Source organism: Diadema setosum, chromosome 17 (genome assembly GCF_964275005.1).
Source record: "Diadema setosum chromosome 17, eeDiaSeto1, whole genome shotgun sequence".
NCBI lineage: Eukaryota > Metazoa > Echinodermata > Echinoidea > Diadematoida > Diadematidae > Diadema > Diadema setosum.
In genome coordinates this window covers 27,525,668-27,550,707 of record NC_092701.1, presented here as the reverse complement: position 1 = coordinate 27,550,707, position 25,040 = coordinate 27,525,668, and the positions used below count along the sequence as shown (strand labels likewise).

Here is a 25,040-nt window from a genome sequence, read left to right as displayed (position 1 = left end):
CCATCCATTGACTTTTGACCAAGTTGACTTTGGGGATCTAGAGAGTAATATCAGACAAGTGGAATGGGAAAATTTTCATCAAAATAGTACATTGAATAAGAAAGTAGCAGTATTTCAAAGTTTTACATTCTCACTGAACAGCAATATTGGTGGCAATCACACACAGGAATTGAGAAGAGGCGATGATTTCATAGCCTCACAACTCATCGATTTGTTTGTACACAGAAATACATTCAAAAATCATATTCTCTTTTGTGAGTAATGTAGCCATCACAATCCCCTTTCCCCTTGAATTTCACTGTCGCTAGTTATTGCAAGACTACATTAAATTGATTTGATGGATAATACGTAATTCTTTCTGGGGTTTTTTTTTTTTTGGTGTTTTTTTTTTTAGGGAAGTTGTTTGAAGATGCATGTATATATGTATAGGCCACTGAAAGACTTATGAGGTGATGACATCAACACCCCTTTCAATTAGGATATGTAGCTGCTATCAATAGCACTTTTGTATGAAATTGTATGAACCTTGAAAATCCCATAACTTTCTTTGCTTAGGTTTGATTTTTATGAAACTTGTAACACTCTGGTCATCTGATCTTTAACTTAATTAAAGTGAAAAAGTCAACTTGAACATAGTGTGGAATTGTACTTTAATACTAAACTGGTTCCCGTAGCAACAAATCACACGATCAATCTATGACACAGCTTTGCAGTCTGCTTGACGTCACATGGAATGCGTTATGCTTGCCACCCCAGGGAAATGCAAACTAAACAATTTCTATTTCTTTTTATGCTCTGCCGTGGACTGACCCATCCTGTATATTGCGTGAATTACACTTCATACCGTAGCTGCATGTGTACACAGCGTGTACATAAAAACTAACAACACGCAAAAACGTGTGCTTGAGAGTTAATACACATAGTAACATGTTTTAATAGGACTATCGTCATCATGCATGTACCAGGCTAATGTAGAGGTAATGAATGAATGTTGAAATGTGACAGGAAATTCCATGGCCCACATCATTTCAGAGAATAGGCATTGTAGTAGCGAAGATGACTTTTATTTGTTTGTTTTGTGTATGTTTGTGTGTGTGTGTGTGTGTGTGTGTGTAGAATCTGTCTCTTGTGCATGAAATCAAGCAAACCAAGATAGATATGAGAAGCGAAGTGTTTCACACTTTATTGCATTACATATTTCTTTCCTCTCCAGGCCAAAACTTAATCCGAAGACCAGTAACCCTGATGTTTTATATTGCAAAAAGGAGGCAGTGTTGTGTAAAAAGGTTGTCATCTGTAGCACTATGACAATTAATGTGACCTGTGATTGCAGTTTGACATTTTGCATTTGCATCATTTGAATGCACTATTTGCACAAACCATCCACAGTTGGTAATTGTTTTTCCTTCTTCATAATGATCTTTTCTTCTGATCTTTTCTACTGATTTAATGAGGCCTTCTAACTCTTGTTTTCAAGTGTAGAATGCACACCTCTGCATCACTTCAAGTTGACTTTTGTTCTTCTGGTTTCAGGCCAAAAAAGACATCTTCGACAAGGAGTCTGAGCTGGGACTTCTGAGAGAGAAGGTCACGACCTTAGAGCAGAGGTTACAGGTCAACGACCTTTCACAGGATGATCACGTGAAGGCAGTGCAATCAGAGGTAAGGCGGGAAGAAATTCAGTAGCCCCGTGAAATCATTCAATCAGACAAGTAAATGTTTCTTTGTATCCTTCAGTATGCACTGTACAGATGTGTAATGTACAGTAGTAGTCTTCTTCGGATGTGATTCGGGCAAACTGAAGTTAGCTTCCACTTTTTGCGAAAACATCATTGCATATGATATCAGATCGCTTGCATATGCCACTGTACCCTGTTTATGGTGTTGGATGACCTCTTCATCAGCATGGCTTGAGAATTCTTGTGACTTGTAAATGGTTGTCATTTTCATCGAAAAGGCTTGTCTTATTTTTGGTCTATGTATGAGTGTGTGTCGATCATAATTGCAAAGTAGGTTATACATATGCCAGGGCTCCACACTTTTTCCTCTGGTGGTCCAAACTTGGGCCACTAAGATCTGTACAATTTTGTTGTCTCAAAATGAAGGGAAATATAACAATCCCGTTTGAATATCATTTGCCCAATTGTGCCACCAGAAGTTAACCTATTTGGCAGTCTGGTGGTCCATACCAACATCGACGTTAAGTGGCCCCGGACCACTGGGCCGCTGCTGTTGTTGAGCCCTGCATACTTGTCGGCCATAAAAGATTCCTTGCATGTGCTTGTAATAGTTTGATTTCATGCAGATTGATATCCAGCTGGAAATGAAATAATCATAAAGATTAGTAATTATGTTTATTCTGTCCTTATCTCTCCTGGACTGGTGATCAATTTTTCAGAGGGACAGTATGGAGCAGAGGTTGGAGGAAACGAGGAGAGAACTGAGTTCAGTCAGGGTGGAATCTAATGAAAAGATTACCAGTCTTGAAAAGCAGGTAAAGACCTAATGATGTAAATACTTTACACCTTTTAAAAGAAGACTTCTTCCAATGTATTCAAATGTTTATTACAAATATAAGATGTCATTGTACATGCAGCCAAAGTATATGTACAGTATACTGTATATCGCATACACATGTATTCAGATATAGTAGTATCTGTGTATTAAACACTTTGTGTGAAGTGTTTTTGAATATATAAACTCTAAATATTTTTTTTTTTTTTTTTTATTGCATGCTGGTTAAATATACTAGATCCAGAAGAAACTTAAGTTCCCAGAGACCTCTGAAGATCTTCTTTTTTTTTTCTCTCTCTAATCTTGTATGTGTAATCATCTGGTCCATTCAGTGTGAATACCATTGAGAAATCATGTTCTGTTTTTCCCATGGAAAGAAAAATGAGCAAGTATGAGATATATTGTATGTCTGCTATAATTTTCTTCAATTGTGATCAATTTCTCCCTCACTGCTGATGTACAGTACAGCACTATATCCTGCAATATTAAAACTGAAGGACTGAAGAAAGTTCAGATATACAGATTTTTTGTGCCCCTAACCTCACAGTCAGTAGTTGTACAATCAGGTGCTGCTGGTGATGTTAACTTGCAATTCCTAATTCCATTCAATGCCATGGGAAACTGGTTATTCTGCATTTCAAATCCATAAGAATTGCTACAGTGCACTCCCATTATAACAAACATGGCTATAACCAAGGGAAATTTTCGCTACCACAAAGTAAAAATTTAGGTCCTAAAATTATCATCTAGATTTGTCAATGTACTTTATTATATGGCTTTGATAAGATTTCGATATAAGGAATGAAAACTTCTAGTCCTGAGGACTTTGGTATAACTGGAGTCCCCTATATGTCACAGCAGAAATTGGGTTAATTGTACAAATGGACATGCATGACGTGTTTTGTGGGTGTATGTATTTTTTTAAAGATAAACGTACTGTCATTTCTAACTATTACTTTACATGTATGTCCTTTATTCATCTTTATCCTTCATCCTCACCACCTTTTCAGATCGAGCATCTGAACGCCAAGATTGCGGAGGACACAGAGGAGCACAGGAGGAGCCAACAGAAGGCAGATGCCACCCAGTGCCAGCTGAAGGCCGAGCTGTCGGACCTCCAGGCCAGTCTGGAGGGGGCCAGGAAGGAGTGCAGTGCCCACCAGCACCAGGCCATGCAGAAAGAGGCCCAGCTCAAAGCACAGGTACTCCAACTATCATGGTTGTTGGGACGAAACAAATCTTGCGACAAAACAATGCAGAATGAAACAAAGTAAAAACAAGACAAATATGATTAATTGATTGATTAATGGTTTATTGAAAAACATGCAAAGTTGTATCCCAAAGGCTAAATTACAATGCATTACATAGTACAATGTGATTATAAAAAAAAATAAAAATACATGTGCTTGTGTAAGTTTTCACCATTAACAAGTAGCAGTAACAGAAAAGTGACAGTTATGCAGCTGTTAAAATACCAAAAGGGAGGCAATTATACAAAAAATGCTACAAAAATAATGATACTACAATGAATGATAAGCCATGTAGTGCTTCATGGGACCTATCCTTCATGTGTTCTTGCGGGAAATCTCCTTATTTAATCTACAATGTAACTGTAGTCAGAACGTAGACGTACAATATAGTTTCAAAATTTTTTTATGAATAGTGATATTTTGACAGCATATAAAGTAGACAAAAGTTTAATGTTCTGATCTCATACCTGTAGCATTGTGGTTGGCTTCATTGCTGCAGTCATTGTCAAGGTTATAAATGCAGGGGTATTTGAATTCCTATATTGTTCATGCCACACCAAGTCATTGGTAGTGATATAGCTGAAAATAAACTAGTTCTCATTTGAAAATATTCTCCAAGTACTATATTCTGTGTCTGGTTGACCATACAGAAAGAGGTCAGTGAGACAGAGCTGACCCTTGCTCACCAGCAGCTGACCGAGGTCAAGCAACAATTCATCGAGTCCAAGAAGCAGCTTCAGGGCAGGGTCGCGACCCTAGAGTCCAAGCTGGTCACGGCTGAGACGGCGCGAGACTTTGACAAAAGTGCCTCAGAACACAAGCTGGTGAGTGTGAGGGATGGAAGCGTATTTTCATGTCAGTGTTGAGAATACATCTTTTATTCATTTTTCATTTTCAAACCATGTGTAATATGTTTTCCATTTCAACCTTACCAGTCCATGGAGCTTAGAGCTGAAGAATGCTATATTTCAGTTCATTATCAGAATGAAAGTGTTGATTCATCTCCACTTCAAATGGTAAAGAAACCTAGTGTTTGACTTGGTAAGATATGTTAGGGCAAGGCATTCCAATATGCAAAGGAATTTGTCATGACAGACATGGAAAATCAATTCACATGCTGTATCACTTGTATGTAATCTTTGTTGCTTTATATTTGTTACCACACAAGTTACTGACAAATCCTTGCTGCCACACGTTACAACAGTATATGCAAGCTTGTTGTTGTTTAAACTAGTGTTATTTAAAGGGGAAGGCTAGTAACTGATCAGTGGGAATCAGTGGAAATGCTGGGAGATGATTGTTCCAATCCTTATGGGATTCATTCAAGAGTTCATTGTATATCTATTGTTGTGTGAAAATGATTTGCTTCAGAACGGTCTCATATTCAAGTAATGTGCAGATTAATGCTCCGTCACTGACCAGGGACGCTAACCTGGAAGCATTAAACTGCACATTACTTGAATATGAGACCATTATGAAGCAAATCATTTTCACACAACAATAGATATACAATGAACTCTTGAATGAATCCCATAAGGATTGGAACAATCATCTCCCAGCATTTCCACTGATTCCCACTGATCAGTTACTAGCCTTCCCCTTTAAGTTGTGTGTTTGAAATAAACATCACTCCTCACTGTTCTCACTGTATTGCAGGCAAGGTTAGAGTCCATCAATGAGGAATATCTAGAGAAGGAAATAGAACACGAGAAGCAAGTGTCCTGTCTTGAAGAAGAACTAGACAAGTTACGGGTAAGTCGTAATCCTGCGCAGATGCATCTCATGCAGTTAGCAGGTTTCAGTTTTTCTCTTTACTGGCTTTTGTGTTTCATTTTTAAAAAAAGCCTGAATAGAGACTACTCATCTGAGTTGTTTGATTTCACACGCACAACGGTGACGGTGCTGTTTCATGGTCAGAAAGGAGGCCGTTAAATGCACATAAATAACCACTAGACAACCGCTTGAAACACCCTCCAAAGACTAGACGGTGAGACCACATAAAGTTAATGGAGTAAAACAAAGCTAGTACTGCACATTTTGTGTGTATTTGGGGGATTTACTGTTGTGATTCCTTCTCTTTTAGTGCACATATAATTCTGTTACTCAATACACGCTAAAATGGTTGCAATATCTTCAACAACAAAAAAACAGTTTTAGATGACATTATTCCTGTAGTAGACTTATCACACAGTCACAAGCAAACTGTATAAAAAGAGACAAATTGATGAAAAGGGTTTTTGGTACCGCTTATCTTTAGAGTCGGAGAAGCTGCCTTGAGTAAAATAACCTAGAAAGTGTGTGGAGTGTTTGATAATTTTGAAATTACGTAATACTACATGTACATCTATTGTCACTCCCTCTTTGGACGAAATCAGAAATCTATGTCGATGGTCGATTCAAGAACCGGTCACCTGCAGTCCGAGTTAGACTCATCGAGATCAAGAGCCTCAGAACTAGAAACAAAGGCAAGTAACCCAGTTTACACTTGTTCTTGAGTGTTGTGTCAAACTTTTCAAAGCACACATTACTTGAAACATGTGTACACCCCTTTTTTCTTCTGCTGAGAAGTCAAAGTATGTGTTCATCAAAATACTTCTTTGTTGGTGTAGGAAATGATTGTGGTGTAAGCCTCTGCTTATGCAACTTTCCATGTGTGGAAGATATAACTTGACATGGCCTCTTGAGTACTGTTGCATAAAGCTTTTGAGGCTTTAAATTATCAACTTTTCATTTTATTTCAGGCCCAGGAATTGGAGAGTTTATCATCGAGACAAAAAGAACAGCTGACAATACTCCACGCAACTGTCAAAGAGAAAGAACAACTCATCAGAAAACATGAAACAGGTAATCATATTTACCATCCGCTGACCTGCACACGTTGCTCTTATATCTTTTGCCATTATTGTTTGTTGAGGAGTTAAGCATAGTTTTTGCACTCAGGAACACTCTGAAATAGCAGTCTTTATCAACACCAAACAATTAATCAGAGTGAAGGGAATAAACTAATGTGCTTTGAAAAAAGCCATCTTGAGGAAATTGAGGAAAGAAAGATATGAATAGTAAAGTTTTTGAGAAGTGAATCACGTCTGAGGTAATAAAGATCCTCTTGGTATAGCTTCCTGCATCGTAAGGTGATGATGATGATTAGGATGACAGCAACGACGATGATGATGATGATGATGATGATGATGATGATGATGATGATGATGATGATGGTGATGATGATGCTTGCAATTAGGAGGTGGGGTGTGCATTTTGTGAGTCCATGAATGATGATGATGATGATGATGATGATGATGATGATGATGATGATGATGATGATGATGATGATGATGATGATGATGATGATGATGATGATGATGGTGGTGGTGGTGATGATGCTTGCAATTAGGAGGTGGGGTGTGCATTTTGTGAGTCCATGAATTTGCAGTATGTTCTGACATCATATTAGTGTAGTTTCATCCATCCATTTGTCATATTATTCCGAGGTAAGCCCTCCATTGTTATGACCATGGCTCTCCCTTAAGATAATCCTGGTAAATTCTTGAAGATGCAAGTGAATTGGCACAGGATTTTGTTTGATTCTTTCCTTTGATGCAGACATGTTCCCCATTTTTTTTCTTACCTCTTACTTCTGTGATTCAGTTATCATCTGTTTGGATCCCAAATTATTTAAATTTCCATTTTCTAATTCTCCCATTGTCTCTGTCTCATTTTATTCTGGACTTGTTTTGATCCTGATTCCGATTGGATGGTGAACAGAGCTCCAGAATCTCCAGCAGAGTGTCAGCGAGCTGGGCCAGAGGTTAGGGGAGCAAGAGAAGACTGGGAGGGAGACCCAGGATGAGGCCCAAAGGCTCATCTTTGAGAAGACGGAAACCATCAGTGTCTTACAGCAATCCCTGGAGGAGAAGGGAGAGGAGCTAACGCTCATCACACAGAAGGTGCGATAATGTGACAGCAATCGCTTGATCCTTAACCCTATTCTAACTGGGCTATTTGAGATCAAGTTTTTACGGGGGGGGGGGTCAATTTGACCCCCCCTTCAGATCTCGGCCATCGATAGCGCGATCGCCGCGAAATTTTGCCTGAAGATTGCCTGAAGACTGAAGTATTGCTAAATTTTTGTGTCAGAATTCCTCAGGACATATCAAACCATTTTCATGTAAAAATATAGCACAATCAAAATCAATTTCTTTTGTTTTTTTATTGTTTTGTTAATTTCTTATGTATTTTATTGTTTTTTGACCTTTTGTTTTTCTATTGTTTTTTGCCAAAATTTGTTGTAGGCACTTTTTCAGGCTTATCTACACTAGAATTTATTAATTTCAATGGTTAAAAGTTGAAATAATCTAATTCATATCAATTTAACCAAAAAACACAATTTGCATTCAATTTGCACACGATATCATGAATTTGAGCTGTTTTCGAGTTGAAATGCATATGCATAACATTACTTAACTTCAGAACGGTGTACCCGGACGTCGCAAATTTGGTCTCAAAATATGCGGAAGACTTCAACGAAAAAAGTCGTGAAACGACGCGGCAAAGTCTTTGCGCGTTGCAGAATCGTGGCGCAAAACGTCAAGGGGGGGTCAATTTGACCCCCCCAGTTAGAATAGGGTTAAAGGGAAATGAAACCCCAATGCATATTTGAATTGGATGAATGCATACACATAGATTAGTAGAACACATCGTACGTCAATGCAGTTTGAGGAAAATTGAACAATTCATTAAAACTTATGAATTTGTAAAATTGTGTTTCCGCTATCTGCTGGATGAGAGGAAGTGAGCATGTAGTGAATTGTATTGTCTTTTGCATTTGCTCTGACTGCATAAGGTGTCTTTCAGTGGCTATGAAGTGATGTGGTCTGATTCATATGATGATTATGACATATTTGAACAATATTTGGATTTTTTTCTGATTTGTTTACTTCATATCTCAACATGATGAGCCTGTGAGATGACTTTTGTTACTTATGAAAGTACATGCAGAGATTTTAACTGTGAATAGAATAATGCCAGCATGACAGCAATGATTTGCATGTATTACAGTTTCCTTTGAGGAAATGCTGATGAATTCTGTATGATGCAATGTTCATATTCATTTATTTATTCATTTTTCCCTCCATTTCATTTCAGCTGCAAGAGTTACAAGAAAAGCTGGTCAGAGTTGAGACAGAAGCTCAGGCTAGGATACAGGAGAGTGAGTTAAATGGACACATAGAACTTGAGGTGAGGCCATGATGAATGTTGCTGTTTTTTCCATGGATGGTTTCAAGCACATCTCCTTTTTGCTGATATAAATGAGTAGGTGAGACAACTGTGAAATTAGAAGTGGCTTGAAGAAGAAAATAAAATATTACATTTTGTTTTTCCTGCGGCACATTTCAAAGATTTGTTAAACTCTTCTTTAGGTATTAAATGCAACAGGAGGTAGGTAGTCACTATACACAGGGACCTCAGCACATTATTTCTCACAGGCCTTTTGAGTGGCAGCACAAAGTGACCGCTGCAGAGTGATGGCCATTGACACCCCATTCATACTAAGCAAACGTCAGTTTATGAAGCCTCCTTGGGCAGCATCGAGCAGCCTTTTAGCTTTGTATAAACAGACAGGATTTCATCAAAGGCAATCCAATCCAGTCAGGTTCTGAAACCACCCACAGGGGTAGGTTTTGGAGCCTCCTATGTAGCAGCCACAAAAAAAAAAAAAAGAGGCTAGGCTGTGGTATATCCACTCTGAGTCGAAAGATAATCACTGTAGGTCATTGCCTTCTATCATAAACAATCTTCTCAACGTGACCGACTGCCGCTGATAAGCATTGCACAGCATGCACATTTTTGCGCTCATCACATTTATATATAAATATATATAACACATCCATTCTTCGTAAGCCTGGTATTCAAAAGTGTGCCGTTTATCAGAAGGAAGCTTGATTACCATGAGAATGGAGCCAGTTGTAGCCTGCGTGATTGAAATTTTGTATAAATAGACAAGTGATCAGTTTTTATGCCTCCGCCAACGAAGTGGCCGGAGGCATTATGTTTTCGGGTCGTCCGTCCATCCTTCCGTACGTACGTCCCGTTTTGTTTTTGTCGATATCTCAAGAACCGTGTGATGGTTTTACATCAAACTTGGTATGAGGGTATATCCTGGGGGGATAATACTTTGTTTGGATTTTAGGGTCATGGGGTCAAAGGTCAAAGGTCACAGGTTATTTTGTGAAAAAAAGGTTGAAATTTCATGTTTTTCTCCATATCTCGCAAATGGTTCAAAGTATCTTCATGGAACTTAGTATATATGCATGTACCGATGGGCAGTGATTATCTAGGGAAGTTGGGGGTCATGGGTCAAAGGTCAGGGGGGGGTCAAAGGTCAAGGTCAACTCCTCAAAATATCACTTTCCTTATATTTATGCAATGCCCAAAGGATTTTTTTTTAACTTGATGTATGCATGCATTACCCAATATATATTCTGTGGGAAGTTTCTTGCCAAAAAGGTCAAAGGTCAAAAGGTCAAGTGAAAGTGCTACATTGCACTTTTTCCTCCATATCTCGAAAGTAACTCAAGGTATCATCATGAAACTTACATATTTATGCATGTTCTACCTAACAGTGATTCTCTTTGGAACCGTGAGGTCAAAGGTCAAAGGCCAGGTTTAGATAATACTATTTTACCATTTGATACTGAAATTATACTTTTTCTCAGTACCTTGAAAATTACTCAATGCATAAACTTATAAAAGGGTCAAAAGTCAAGTAAAAATCATCAGTTCCCCAAATACCTGCACTCTGACGTTTTAATCATTCATCCAATTGAACCTAGTTCTAGGAAAGTGAACATTCAGCACATTTATGGCAAACCTGTCATTTTAGTATTTTGCCAATTGTGTGAAACTGTCATTACACATTGTCAAGACATTGTACTATAAACCTATTAGGAGAACCATGCATTATGGCGGAGGCATACCAGTCGCCGTAGCGACATTTCTAGTCTTTTCTTAAATTTGCGTATTAATTGGGGGTATATTGTCTTTTAAATTAGGACAGTATGTATGACATTGTATGTAAATAAGATACAGGATTTTTGCTTTCAAGATTGCAATGATAAAGTAGATAAATAGTATCAGTATAACATCTAATCACCAAATTTCAGTTATTGATGAAATTGTGATATCATCATGGTTGAATAATATGACGGCCTTAAGTGTTACGTGGAACAACCTTTGTTTAAAGTTCAATTGAAAATATTGCATAGCAGTATGTTGTAAATCAGATTGCATCATGTACATTCAACTGACAAAAAGTGAGAAAAATGCATTAGTGACAGTGAATTGTATTACAGAAAGTCGATTATTCAGCCAAATTCCCTGGTGTCATCAATGGAGTACAGAGAAACTAGGGTACTCATATTGGGGACCTGTCTGAGTACATGTATCCCCAAACGCGTCATGCATTACCCATTTGGACCGATTTTTTTAAACCTAAAAGTTTGTGTAAAGTTGCAATTTGGGACCCTGGGTATCATTGCTGGAGAATTTTGATGAATATGCATCTTTTTTGTACCATAATGAAACTTCTAACTGAATTTGAAGATGATCCAACAAAAACTACATCCAATAGGGCACCCAAAAGAAAATCTTTACTATTTCTTTAAAAAACATGTTACCATGGCTGACTCTGTCCATACCCCAAAACGATAGGCATCTTCATCTTACCATGATATGCTTTCATAACAAATTAGAAGACGATCCAACAAAACCTCACAAAAACCTCACAAATCCGTGGTATCCCTGCGAACGTGTTTGGGGGTACGATTATCGCATCTCCATGAGTTGAAATTATCATTTTAATTTTAAACTCTGAGAGTTATTCATGTGGAAAGTGCTGTTGTATTTTTTTTTTTTTCTGATACATATTGTAGAAATATGAAATATTTATCTAACCATAGATATGAAATACAAGGAGCTTACGTTAATGCCTGTACTTCTCCTGGCCTTCTTCTGTTGTACGCAATAAGGCTGGCTTCGGCGATTAGCACCGCTTTCTTGTAGTTGGAGAATGAGTGATCATCAAGGTCTGCACGTCTTGCATCATCTTTGAGATGTGTAGCAAACTTCTCAATGTCAGTGGGCAGAGGCAGAGGCACCCTCTTCCTGTGCTTCCTCTCCTGCAGCGATACTCGTTCCAACTTTGTTGACCATTCTATGTCCATCAATTTAAGAAAGTCCTTTGCCTGTCTCCTCCTGGCATCATCTCCAGCCTTGATGGCACTTGCTAAGGTCATTGAGGCAAGCCTTTTGAGATCGGTGCCCAATTTGAGGGCATGAGAGGGCGTTTTCAGATTCTCTGGATCACTCTCATCAGGACTTCATGTCAGTACTGTTGCTTCTGCCACATCTGCAAAATGCGCAGGAACCAAGTAGTCTCTCAGAAATGTTCCTGTGGTTGGTCTGGCTAGTGTTCTTAAGTGAATAAGAAGCCTGCTCAGTAGGCGCATTACTGCAGAAGCATAATACTTGCGCATCAGTTTATTTCCTACATTCCGTTTCATGTAATCATTTCCCATCAAGACAATGAGGGGATCGTCACGTGCCAAATTTCCAATTTCATCACGTTTCAGCATTGGAAGAACTTCTTCAGTGAGGCTTTTGCTAGGATTTCCCGATATTCTTCCCGAAATGATGTTGCTCTGCACAAGGATATTGCCTTTGGTGAGAGTTTCTGAGTCGTTGTCACGTGCAGGGCAATTCTGCTGATGGTGTGCAATGATCGTGATTCGTAACCACTCAAAGCAAGAAGGACAGGGTCCATAATCATCTTTTGAGAAGGAAATTTCATCTTCGTTCAATCTCCGGGACAACAGTAACTCTCCACTTTTCTTTTCCAATACTTTTACATTATGCATGTTGTCCCCTTTGTTTCTGAGGATTTGCAGAAGATCCTCTCTCTTTTTTTGTTTTTCTTGGTTTTGTGTGTCATTTGATGATTGCTTTACTTCAAGTCTCATTATCTCTACATCTTCTGGCTCATCTTGATGCTGTTTTCCAAGAACATGTTGCGAAAAGTTTGATACCATTTTCTCACAGTAGGGGCAGCAATGCCTTGAATTATACACTCTGTCTGACTTCTTCTTACACCCATTCCGGGTTGTGGAGGACTTCTGTACTTTTGTGACATATATTGAACTATCCCGCACATCTCTTATGACTTCATCGTCAAACTTTTTCACATCCTCGGCATCAGATGTTGATGAGTCATTCGACCTGCTCTCACTCTCATTATTACTGGCGTCAGGCTCTATCAATCTGGTATCACTGTAAGTTTCCGGACATTCATAAGAATGTGTAGACGAGATTGACTCAGAATTTCTTGATGTGAAATCACTGTCAGATGAGTGTGACTCAGTGCTAGTTTTACTTGTCTTTCTTTTCATTTTCCTTGACCTGTTAGCTCAAAAGTTCATGTCTTCAATTCCATCCAACTCATCTGCATCACTACTGGGTACAATATTTGCAGTGTCAATAACCCTCCTCTGCAACTTTGTCTTTTGTAGATAGCTACATTGTTGCTCCAGCTGTTGACGTTCCAAGTGGAGCTCTGCCTGCTCTGATGGAGAATCTCAATTTCCCTCATTTGCTGCTGCAGCCTCTCCTGCTGTTCCTGGTTTTGCTTCTCTAGCTTCTCCCAACTGATGCGAAGACGTTCAATCTCTTCTGCTCTAATTTGTTCCCCGACGTGTTTCAAGCATTTGGCATCTGATTCCTGGCATAGTTTAGAAGCAGACTTTTGTTCATGTTCTTCAGGTGATGAAGATTCTGAATGCTGTAACCTCTGTTGTCCAATGATCACTGACCTCTCCAAGCATGTCTCCTCTTCTTCCATTTTAGTGTTCTCCTTCTCCGGTCAATCCTTCATAAATAAAAAGTTATTTGGACCAATTCAGAACAATAACCTTCTTTGGTTTTTTTTAAAGAAAGTTTTCAAAAAGGTTTGAGGAGGCCCCAAATTTGGGCTGCAATATGAATGGAACAGGTTTGACTGTATCTCCCCTCTCTAATGTCTTCGTTCACATCCTTTAGAACCAGGAGAAGCTTCGGCAGAGTGTGGAGAGCCTTGAGCAGCAGCTGGCAGACAAGAACAGGACCATCAAGATGCAGCAGCAGAGACTATCAGACCTCAAGAAGACACTCCAGAAGGAATTGGTAATGGAAAAAAAAGACCAAATCAAAAAGGGCCAGATTTATTCATCTGTTATTTAGTTTTACTGAAGAATATTTTCATAGATATGGTATCATATATTCCCTCTGAAATATACTGTATAAGCCCTTTGGTGTAGTGTAATAAAATGTATTCAGTCTGTAATTTTTCTTTTCTTTAGTTTTTTTTTTTTGGGGGGGGGGAGGGGATGGGAGTTTTCTTCATTGATAAGGATTATGTTCTTTTGATAATTTATGAAATGTGTTTTCTGTATAGATTTGAAGATATTTGTAGAGCATATATTCCTGGTTTGTATTTTTGTGTATGTACATACATGCAGTAATGGATTCATGTCTCAAGTAGGCAATGCTAGATGCACAAGTGAGCAATGCAGTGCTTGAGCAGAAGTTTTGTCCTAAATATTTAGCTACAGTCTGAAGGGGTACATTAGGCTCATGTGTCATTGCCATTTTCTGTCAGAAATTGTATCTAGGCTACTGCCAATAAACAAAAGAAATGAAATTCTTCTTGTCGATTCTTTGGATAATGTTTCATTCAATTAACCCATGTTGAGGACGGGCTGATTTTGCTATAACACGCATTTACCATAGACACCTGCCTGAGTATACTCAGGACTAGTCTTCGTTGGGTTGAGATGTCTCAAGCATTCCCTATTTACCGCACTCCATCCCACAGAAAGTGCAAACCATCGCAGGCTATGAGTCACCAGAGGAAGCGTTACGCAGCACCGACCCCCTCCCCAACAGGAGCAAGCTGACCGTCCCCGAGAACAACTTCCGCGGCAGCAACAACAGCCTCCAGCCGCCAGCCACGTCGACGGAGCTGGACGGCAGTCTGTCCCGCAGCGACTTCCGAGAGATCAACTTCCAGTACCTCAGACACGTCGTCTTCAAGTTCATGAGTTCGACAGACTATGAGGTGCATGCGAGTGTTTGTTTGTCTATCTATTTGTTTGTTTTTCCTTCATTTTCAAAGCACAGGGAAATCTCATTATAATGACAATTGCCCTGTAATATCAGGTTTCTCACTTTATCAGGTTACAAAAACAGAGAAATAAGAGTTGGGACCTGGAAATTCACCTTCTTATTTAGGGGTTTCAGTGGCAGATCCAGAGGGGGGCACAACCAATGCGTTCACCCCCCCCCCTTTATTTTTCATTAAAAACAAAAGAAATAAAAAGAAAAAATGAAATGAAACCTGGAAGTGGCACTAGAAATATTAGTTGCCCCCCCCCCCCCCCCTTTACAGAATTCCTGGATCCGCCCCTGGGGTTAAGTTATATCAGATTCTTAGAGGTCTCATTGCATATACCATAGGAGTTTTGCAAAGTGCAATTCCATGTTTGAATTAGCCTATTTGATAGAATAAACTGAGGTGAACGGAATGTTGGGGTAAGTTCATTCTCTGCACAGCATTGAGTCTGAGGGACTGTAGTACTCAACTTGTGTGTGGTGTTGACTTACTCCTCTCCCACCCCACCCCCTCTTCCCCCCTCATTCTGACTTTTCATCTTTCTCCATGTCACATGACAGGCCAAGCAGCTCCTAAAAGCCGTCTCCACCGTCCTCGAGCTGACTCCAAAGGAGGAGGCCCTCATCAAAAGCACCCTGGACTGGAAGGTGAGGAAATAGAATAACCTATTCACAGCCAATCAGGAGCCATACCCCTGGCCACGCCCACTTTCATATGCAAATGTATTCCATCCCGTAACTAACCCATCTACACACTTGACTGGCAGCATCTGTGTTTGACGAGGTGGTATTTCAAGGAACGGGTCCTTTTGTACCGTATATATTTGGGAGTGTATCAAGTCATAAAACAACTGTTTGAAAAGGCTAATCTTCATTTTCAAAGGTTTGGTTCTTATGATAGTAGCTAGTAAGTAACGATGACTGCTGGAATGAATAAGCCATTGGGATGATGAGAACAGCAATACTCGAAATAAACTATCAGAGCTGGAAGTTCCCTGAAGTTTTGATGTCTCTTCTTATGTCCGAACAATATGCTTTCATCTATTAGAATGTGGAACTCGTAAGAATCCTTGTGATTGTCTGTGATAGTGACCTTACTTTGCACTTTATCAAGTTAACTCTGTCCTCTTTCTTTCTCAGATGTCATGGTTTGGTGCAAGACCAGCCCAGAAGAAGTTTGTCCAGGTCGGCTCGGCAGGCTCAGTGATACGGTAACGACAAGCTCCTGGACCCCTTTTGCCAGCCTTCTACCAGTCAAGGACATCATCTAGAGACATAGAGTATAAACATCTTGGAAATCAGCATTTAGACTGAACAAATGCTTCCCTGCCCTGTATTCTACAAGAAGAATTGAGCCACCACTAACGAGCGATGATGTGAAACTTGCCACTTTGTGTGATTGTGTGTTTATGAGTTTGTCCGTGCCACGAACACTACTAGCCAGTCGACAACATAGAGCTACATTTTGTCATCTCTAGTTGAAGTAACCTCCGACAGAAGAGATGAGGAAAGAGAGAAAAAAATGTACGCAGCAGAATTACCTCCCCAAGGAGAGGTAGAAACTCCATTTCAAAGAGTATGCCATCCTTGGTCTTATTGTGGAATTATCACCATCGAAAGTCATCGAAAGGACTGCATGCAACTCCAGCTTCAGCTTAGATTGAGGGACTCATCAGCGGGGCTGATAACAGACTCCTTGTGATGCGGGAGCAGCCCAGTAGTTCCTCTTTACTTGCTTCCATCTTGGTTATGAGCGGTTGGGAGATCATTTGGGCTTGTCTTCGTCACGCGCCATTAGCGAAAAGCATCCAAGGCATTAGCGTTTCAAGGCCACCTTTAAAAATAACCAAAGTCTCTTGTCAGGATCTGAGAACGTTCTCCGATGGCAGCTACCATGTGATAGTCCCGTTTCTCGATGAGATGTGTGGGTAAACGGGTGACTGTTCCTCATTTTAGAATAAGTCGGTTTTGCAGGCCTCAAACAGCCTCATATTCCCCTTCTGCCACTGTTCAGTTTTATTTCTCAATCCCCCCCCCCCCCCCCCATCCATCCACCAATGTGATGCTGATGATGATGTCACTGTAGTATTGTGTAAAAGTAAATACCGATGTGTCAGTTCTGAGCTGGCTGTAAACTCCTGAGTGGTTTAACAGAATATCCTTGGTTGAACCGTTCTGCCGATGCCATGAAATAGCGCCACCAGCTGTGATGATATTAACGTGATACCAACACTGCTCACCCTCCCTGCAATCATTCTCTTTTCCTCCATGGGGCACTGGGACAGGCATGGCCAGCTCTGCAGTGGGACACTTTCTCCTCGATATAGACCTTGCTTCATAGCAAAACCTGCAATCATTCGAACTTGCAATTATTACAGTGACCATAGCAACACCTAGGATGGTCATAGGTGATTGGCTGTTGTCTAACTGTTGCCGTGGGAATGTCAAAGTAAGTGAATCAAATAAGCGCCTTATGAACTGGGGCTTGGATCTTAACCCCAGCAGGAACAGCCCCGTGTTGGACACACAATCAGGGCTCATGGATCTTAATGATTGTGATTTTGCTTGTGGGGGTATAAGTTTTTAGTATCGTCACACTGTGAGGACTCTGTGTGAGATATTCCTATATGGGCCTTTTTGCTTGGATTCTAATCATCTTCCATTAATTAACATCGCAAAGTGGTTGCAATGATACTTCTTGTTGGCATGCTATACTTGATATGTTATCTTCTGTCATCTTTCAAAGAGCTAATATTCTATTACAAAATGATTACAATTCAGATATGGCACATCACATTGAAAAGTGATTATCTTTTCCACTGTCAGCTTTGTCGTTTTCCTTGATTATTTTATCGCTTGATATTGAGAATGTGGCACAGGTGTCTAATTTCCCTTCTTGATGAGAATTTTTGCAAGTGAGGTAATTTCACCAGAAAGTTTGGGAGTTGCAGTTTATTCTACAATTCATGTTGAATTGCTATATTTCAATTGCTGGAATCACAGGCTGATATTCATGTCTTTTGCCAAATGAATAACCAGTATTTTTGTGGAAATACGTCTTGTCATGTTGTAATATTTGTGTAACATTTCTGAACAATATAGAACTGTTTAGAATCCTTACATTCCCCTCTCTTAATTCAGTGTTATAGTCCTCTCAAATAATCTAGGAATAGACACTACTCATTTTGCTTTCATCTATGTGGTAGTCATGCCACTTTAAAATCTAACTCTGTCACATGTGCAAGTATTGTGTGCATTAAGAAAAAAAATGTAGGTCTCCAAATACAGTCTGTTCTGAAAGCTTTTCTGTGAAAACAGCAATGCTGACTGAATTTTATTTTTTAGTATTATACCAATTTTTTATTAGTTTTGGATTGAATATAAATCTAGAAGAAGACTTTTTTTTGGGGGGGGGGTGGAGGTAGGGGCTTGGTGAATCTGGATGTGGCAAAGTACTCACTTTAAGTATAAATCCATACCATGTTCATGTTACCTTCAATAGATAACTCTCACATAGGTGTGTGTATGTATTGTATCCTTGTCTGGGGTTGATAACTTAGCAACTATGGCTCTTTTTTGTTTCCATAAGTCATCACCGTGGAGGTATTATAAGATTACAGTAGTTTGATGGAAGTATAAAACTCACCTCAAGGCACACAAATTTATTTCCAAAGGTATAATGTTCTGCTGTATTACCATTTCTCTGGAATATGATTACAAAAACCTGAAATTGATACATTTAAGTGGGTCTTTTTTTTTTCTTCTTAATCATGGCAGTTGTATTTTCGCTTATAACATCAGGTTCCCTTCAAGGACATGATATGTCTTTGTTATGGATTTTCTCTCTGCTGTCACAATGATCTTTTGGTGTATGCGAATGGTTCGGTATGGTAAAAACTTGTATGCTTGTTATTATGTCTTTGTGTTGATGATTGGTTTGTTTTGTTTATTACTTAATATATTCCAAAGCTCTCATCAGCTTTTTACTTTCACAAATGATTTCATTTAATGTGATTTTTAGTCTAAACTGCGTAGCATGATGTTAAAACATATGCTGGTTTTGTATCGATGACAGAATGATAATGAATTGATTATATTAGAAGTGAGATTGACCAGCCTTGTATATCCTTTTTTTGAAACCACGATACAAAACTTCACATGCTGTTCATAGTCATATGGAATATAGCATTATTTATTATGCATGCAGATTTTTTTTTCGACAAGGAGACTGTGGGTTGAAAAGTTACCACAAGATTTGTATTCTGTTGATTGCTCATTTTTTGTTTCTAATTAGAGAAACTACTTTACCATACAAGACATTGTCAAAGTACCACTATTCATTTTATTAGCAATGAAAAAACAGCATACCTTTACATGAACTTGTCTATTTCATTTTAATATGGTCGTTGATCTTTGGCCAGTCCAGGTAAGCCGTGCTGTGAGGCGATTTTTATTCAGTTCATTTATTGTCTATCACAACAAATTTTAGACAGCATTGGTAAAAAAGTTGTTGTTTTTTTTTAATTCAGGCTCAAGAAATATGTTTTGACTCTGAATGTTCCGTCCTCAAATCTTGAATGTGTTGAGAGAGAAAAAAAAAATGAAATGTTATTTCACACTTTCATCGTACACTTAGTGATTTGAATATGACATAAAGATATATACAATTGTATTGGGGATGTGCAAATAAATGTTGTCACTAGCACTGTATGTTCTTCTTGCAAGGCTTCGCTTAATATTTCAAATGGGGAGATATCAGGGCAGTGACAACTTCAATGAAATATGTTGATAGAGTACAATTTCTGCAGTCTTGTAAAGACCATGGGAAGAAAAATTCACTGAGTTGAATGCGTACCGGTACAGTTGCTGCTGTTGCAACCAAGAGAAATCTGTATGATTTTATTTACTCTCAATGAAGGTCACATGCATTGAACAAAAACTGTATAATAGGGTGTGATTTATGTAATTGTCCCTGTTTGGAAAACTGGCAGGAAAATATTTTCTTTCTCTCCTTTCCATTTTTATGTTTGTCCAACTTTAAAGACTTAATACATTGTGTAATTTTGTATGTTTGTTTTTTGTAGTATGTTACAATATTGCAAGTTCAAATGGTCAAGACTGCTTGTCATGCAAAACACTGAAACATATAAGTATGCTAATTTCTTCTTTTTTATACAACAGTGTTGGATGTACTGCCCATAGACAGAAAAGGAATTACAGGATCACGTTTTTGGGGGCAAATGAAAGGCATAATTTTCATGCAGAGATGTAAAGAATTTTAGGTTTTAATCAACATTTTACTAGTGAGTACCTGGATATGAATGCATGTTTGTTCAAGTATGTTTTTATGCTGGGCCTCCAATGCAGGCTGCATGTAGATTGCATGTCTTGGTCTACTTTTTTTTTTCAAATCTTTGATCTTTTGCTTTCAGTAATTTCTTTCATTTCAAGCACAGAAACAAAACACCTGTATATGTGATAGATACATTTTTTCAGTAGAACACAAATGGCAGCATGCATCAGAATCAATTGGCAAGGTTGTCTTGGCGAAATTTATCTGAAATGTCAAGAGCTCAAGGGATTAAAGGGGTTCTCTCTTGAGCAGGCCTTCATATTTCTCTGCCATCCACTCACCTTTCTCACTGTAAAATATTCTGCTGATATTTTATGTCATTTTCTTTTTTAATCTGCTTCCAACCTTTGGAGTTCACTGCCAGCTAATTGAAGTTTGTAGTCCTCTAGACATCTCCAGCAGAAGCCATACTATCATATCATAGCATCACTGGGTTGACGAGACCTTGTCCTGGTATCTCTAATTTTGGTTAAGATGACTTTTTTGGACTAATGGTCAAATAATCAGTGAAGTGATGTCCTGTCCAAATCCTAGCTGTCTTACCCCCAAAGTGAAGCCACCATGGCCTGTCCAATGAAAGGCTATCCCATTTGATATAGTGCTTTGGCTGCAATATTTTTGTTTTTGTTTTGTTTTTTTGCTCTCCTGAACATTTGACATTTTTGAGATGAGGTCTTTTCACCCCAGCAACGATAGGCTCTGATTTTTCCCTTGAAACTACACTGTACTACAGAGTAACCTTATAGCAAGCTGCTTGGGACCACTGAAATTTGCTTGTTGTATCAGGCATCTTGTTATATCAGGGATAAAAACAGAAGAATATAAAAGGAATAGGACCTGCAAAGTTACCTTGTTATATCATGTATCTTGCTGTATCAGGCATTGTCCCAGACTTTTTTGTTGTTGTTGTTGCTTTTTGCTTTCAATGTACAAGGAATAGTGTTCATAGCCCCACCCCTTTTCTGTCTGAGGTGTAATCACGTGTACACTACTTTTGTTTTCTCTTTCTCTACTTTCACTCATACTCAGGTTTTAGTACAGTATTTCTTGAAATATGATCTTTGAAAGACACGCCAGAGTTTCTATGTCTGTTCATTTCACAAGAGGGTTTTGGATGGTCTAGAGGTTCATGCACTGTGCTATCAGTATGAAAGGTCAGGGTTCACGTCTTAACATGACACTTTCTGTTTCCTTGAACAAGTCACTTCATCTTCACTGCCTCTCCATACCCAGGTGTATGAATAGGTGTCTAATAGGAAATCAAATACTGTTGCAGTTGGATTTATGATGCATGTGTGGAAGAATGGCTGTCTTTTGCTGGAATATCCCCGAGGAGTGGAGTAAGTTAACTACAGCTGATAGTTCAATTCCAGCAACCAATGTAACACATTGTGATATGCTGTGAGTACCACAATATCGTGGGCATTCACAATGTAGAATCTCAACTTTTTTGATGATTAAAACACTAGAATATTAGAACGAAATATACTGCAGTTGTGATTTCAGTAATATGTTGATGACATCAAAGTATCATACCCTTGCCAACGACTTTATATTTGAGGTGATAACGTGATGTCATTGATGTGATGGTAATTTTAACCAAACAGGTGATGTGCACAAATATGGAGATTAATATTATTTTTTTTTGGATAAATTTATATGCATTGTTGTATCTTAGCATGCATCCTGTATTTAATACTGACTCATGTGGTACCGCTAGAACTAATCAGTTGATAAGAATTTCTAAAGGTAGGAAAAATGTATTCTCTTTGTACTAATCGGAGGGGTTCTGTACAATAACTTTGCAATAGTTGCCTGGTTGATATTTTGTTATATTTTAGTTTTTGGTCAGATGACATGTATGAGTAATTTTATCACTCTGGAATTTAGAGGAGAGACCATATGTTGAGATTATGCCATTATTCTGCTTATATTTCAAGTATTGTACATACGTAAATTATTTTGTTCATGCATTGTGTAGGCTACAAAACAATCGTCCATGAAAGTGGCTGTAGTAAAGTATCATTTTATACACAAGAAAATGGCTGTAGCAGAGTGTTTTGTGCATTCAGTATTTTCTCAATGAGTTGAATGTGTACAATACCACACAAAGCTGCTTGAAGGTGTCAAGTGGACATCTGTCATTCAAGGAATGTCTGCCAATTGATTGATCTGTGAGTGATGAATGTGTGAGCAATAGGGAGAATATATATATATATATATATATATATATATATATATATATATATATATATATATATATATATATATATACACATACATGCATACATATATGTATGTTTGTGTGTGTGTGTGTGTGTGTGTGTGTGTGTATGGTGATTCAACATCTTTTATAAACAGGGTTGACATTAGTGGTGGTCTTGGGCCACTAAAAATTGATGTTGGGCCACCAAATTTCCAATAAGGTTTTATGTATATACCATATACCAAAAACTAGATTATGAATATTACAAAATACTTTTATTTATAATGCCCCCAGAACTTTGGAATTCTTTAAATACTTAAATGCAACGAACATCCGGATATTAAGCTTGAAAATAAACTTCGTGTTTTTGCAGTACCCTGGTGACAACACGAAGCAATAGATGATTTAAAATAATTAACATCGAGTTAGGCTCCTCGGCATGATTGTTGAACAGGTTAACATGGTCTTACTGCCGATTTTTTTTTTTTTTCATATCTTCTTTTCTCTGGCATCTTCAGGCACCCACATTATTGTCTACTTTTAATGCTCTCCCTATGATGGTCTAGTTGGGGTTTTCTCCTTTTCTCTTTGTTGTGTGTATGTGTGTGTGCATGCATGCTTGTCAGGTGCACTTGCGTTTGCAAGTTTGTGTGTGTATGTGATTGTGTTTGATTTTTTTTTTTTTTTTTTCTGGGAACCTATCCCCACAAGCATGTGCTTTTCCGTAGGTTCCCCCGCGCATAATCCTAATTATTCAATATGAATGTAACATACTCGAGACTAATTTAGATCCATTTTGTATCATGAAATACTCTCTAAAGTCATAATACATAAATACACTGAATTTTCACATATCTGTTACTATTCATTGATGTCTGGATGTATGTTACAAATGTAATGTGTGTGGAAATTTTATAAATGAAATGAAATGTTGGTACAGTTTTTTTCATCGACAGGCCACCCAAATTTTAAATGTCATGATAAACATTTTTTTTTTCAATTATACTCGCTCTTGAAAAACATTACTAAATCATTTCTGCTCTATAATGATTTTGGCAAAATGGCACTTCTCTTTGTTTGTTGGTGACAAATACTAATAAGAATTATTTCATTTTGTGCCCAAGTCATTTATTTGCATGTTTTGAAAGAATTTCAATAATTTATACAACACTTTCATTTTACATCCAATATTAATGAAACTTCATCTGTTGTGTCCGTTTGACTTAGAATTAACTTGAACATGTATTGTAGCAGCACTTCACTTTATGATGATATTAACGGTATATATTTCCTCTGCTGTATGAAATGGCATACTAGAAGAAACTACTTGAATGAATAGATATGAAGGGAAAGAAAATTATCATTTTAAAAGTCCAAAGAAGATGAAAAATAAAAGACAAAAGAGACACTCAACTGCCCTTGGCAGTTGAATATAATGGTTATAAAATGAAACTATATGAAATTATATACTGTATTATAAACTATAAAATTATATAAAAGTTGATATATGGATGGTGATCAAGACCTTATTCTTCCTCTGTCTTTCTTATTCTCTCACACTTGCACACAACACTAAAGATTTAGAGTGAAACATGCAGAAACGACAAATGAGGAAATGAGTTTGAATGCACAAACGGATAAACACCATTTTCAAAGATTTTTTTTAATTCACATAATTATGGTCATGATCACACAGAGAAAAATAAAAGCTTGTCAATGATATTGCTTTCGTCTTACGTAACAAGAAATTCCAATAGAGATAAACCTATCAAAATTATCACATATTTTTTATATTTTCCTTGTATTCAATGACCTTCAATGTCAAATATGTCAAGTTGATAAAGTTGAACATATCGGTTTTTACATTTAAACTCGTCAGCAAACCAGTGATTTAAATTCACTGCACCCCTCCCCCAAAAAAGTAAGATAGATAAGATCTTTTCCTTTGCCCTACCCTAAAACTTTCAGTCAATCCCCCCCCCCCACACACACACACACACATACACACACAAACACACACACACAGTGCTCTGGTAGGTTTATCTATTGATTGGTTTTACGTAAGTTCTAAGATTTGGGTTTATGTCAAAATTTTGTTTCTCTCATACCCACGCCAGTTGATAATCGAGGGAAATCAATTAACGGAATTACCATATGCACAGGTATTTTTCCCCCAAACAGTGCATTCACACAGTTCGTGAATCTGGGGCCTGTTTCATAAAATTTGTCATCAGTGACAACTGCTACATTTCTATGACATTTTTTTTTCTCAGCCAATCAGATGCAAGGATTTCAGTAGCTTGTCACATCTATGACAACTTGTCACTGATGACAAGTTTTATGAAACGGGCTCCCAAATTGTCAAATCTTGTTTCACATTTTGTTGTAAGATTTCTCTAATGAGGCAGAAATCTTGCTACCTGCGACTCGTATTGTTTTCTTGTTCTGTTGTACGTGTGTTTGTTTTTGTTTTCTTTTTTGTCTCGTAAAATGAATTTCGGAAAGTTCCACACTTATTGAT

General features: G+C 38.1%; 1 protein-coding gene across 1 annotated transcript in view; it reads left to right on the top strand.

Moving 5' to 3' along the window:
• The window catches only part of LOC140240819 (golgin subfamily A member 1-like), a 31,092-nt gene extending 14,314 nt beyond the window's left edge, over nucleotides 1-16,778 (top strand). Inside the window, exons 8-20 of the mRNA XM_072320589.1 lie at nucleotides 1,534-1,662; nucleotides 2,399-2,494; nucleotides 3,525-3,716; nucleotides 4,415-4,588; nucleotides 5,421-5,516; nucleotides 6,140-6,229; nucleotides 6,506-6,608; nucleotides 7,527-7,708; nucleotides 8,907-8,999; nucleotides 13,851-13,973; nucleotides 14,665-14,907; nucleotides 15,522-15,608; nucleotides 16,101-16,778. Coding sequence (XP_072176690.1) covers nucleotides 1,534-1,662; nucleotides 2,399-2,494; nucleotides 3,525-3,716; nucleotides 4,415-4,588; nucleotides 5,421-5,516; nucleotides 6,140-6,229; nucleotides 6,506-6,608; nucleotides 7,527-7,708; nucleotides 8,907-8,999; nucleotides 13,851-13,973; nucleotides 14,665-14,907; nucleotides 15,522-15,608; nucleotides 16,101-16,175 — 1,683 coding nt within the window. The 3' untranslated portion in view covers nucleotides 16,176-16,778. The remainder of the gene's footprint in view (nucleotides 1-1,533; nucleotides 1,663-2,398; nucleotides 2,495-3,524; nucleotides 3,717-4,414; nucleotides 4,589-5,420; nucleotides 5,517-6,139; nucleotides 6,230-6,505; nucleotides 6,609-7,526; nucleotides 7,709-8,906; nucleotides 9,000-13,850; nucleotides 13,974-14,664; nucleotides 14,908-15,521; nucleotides 15,609-16,100) is intronic.
• Nucleotides 16,779-25,040: the final 8,262 nt, after the last annotated feature.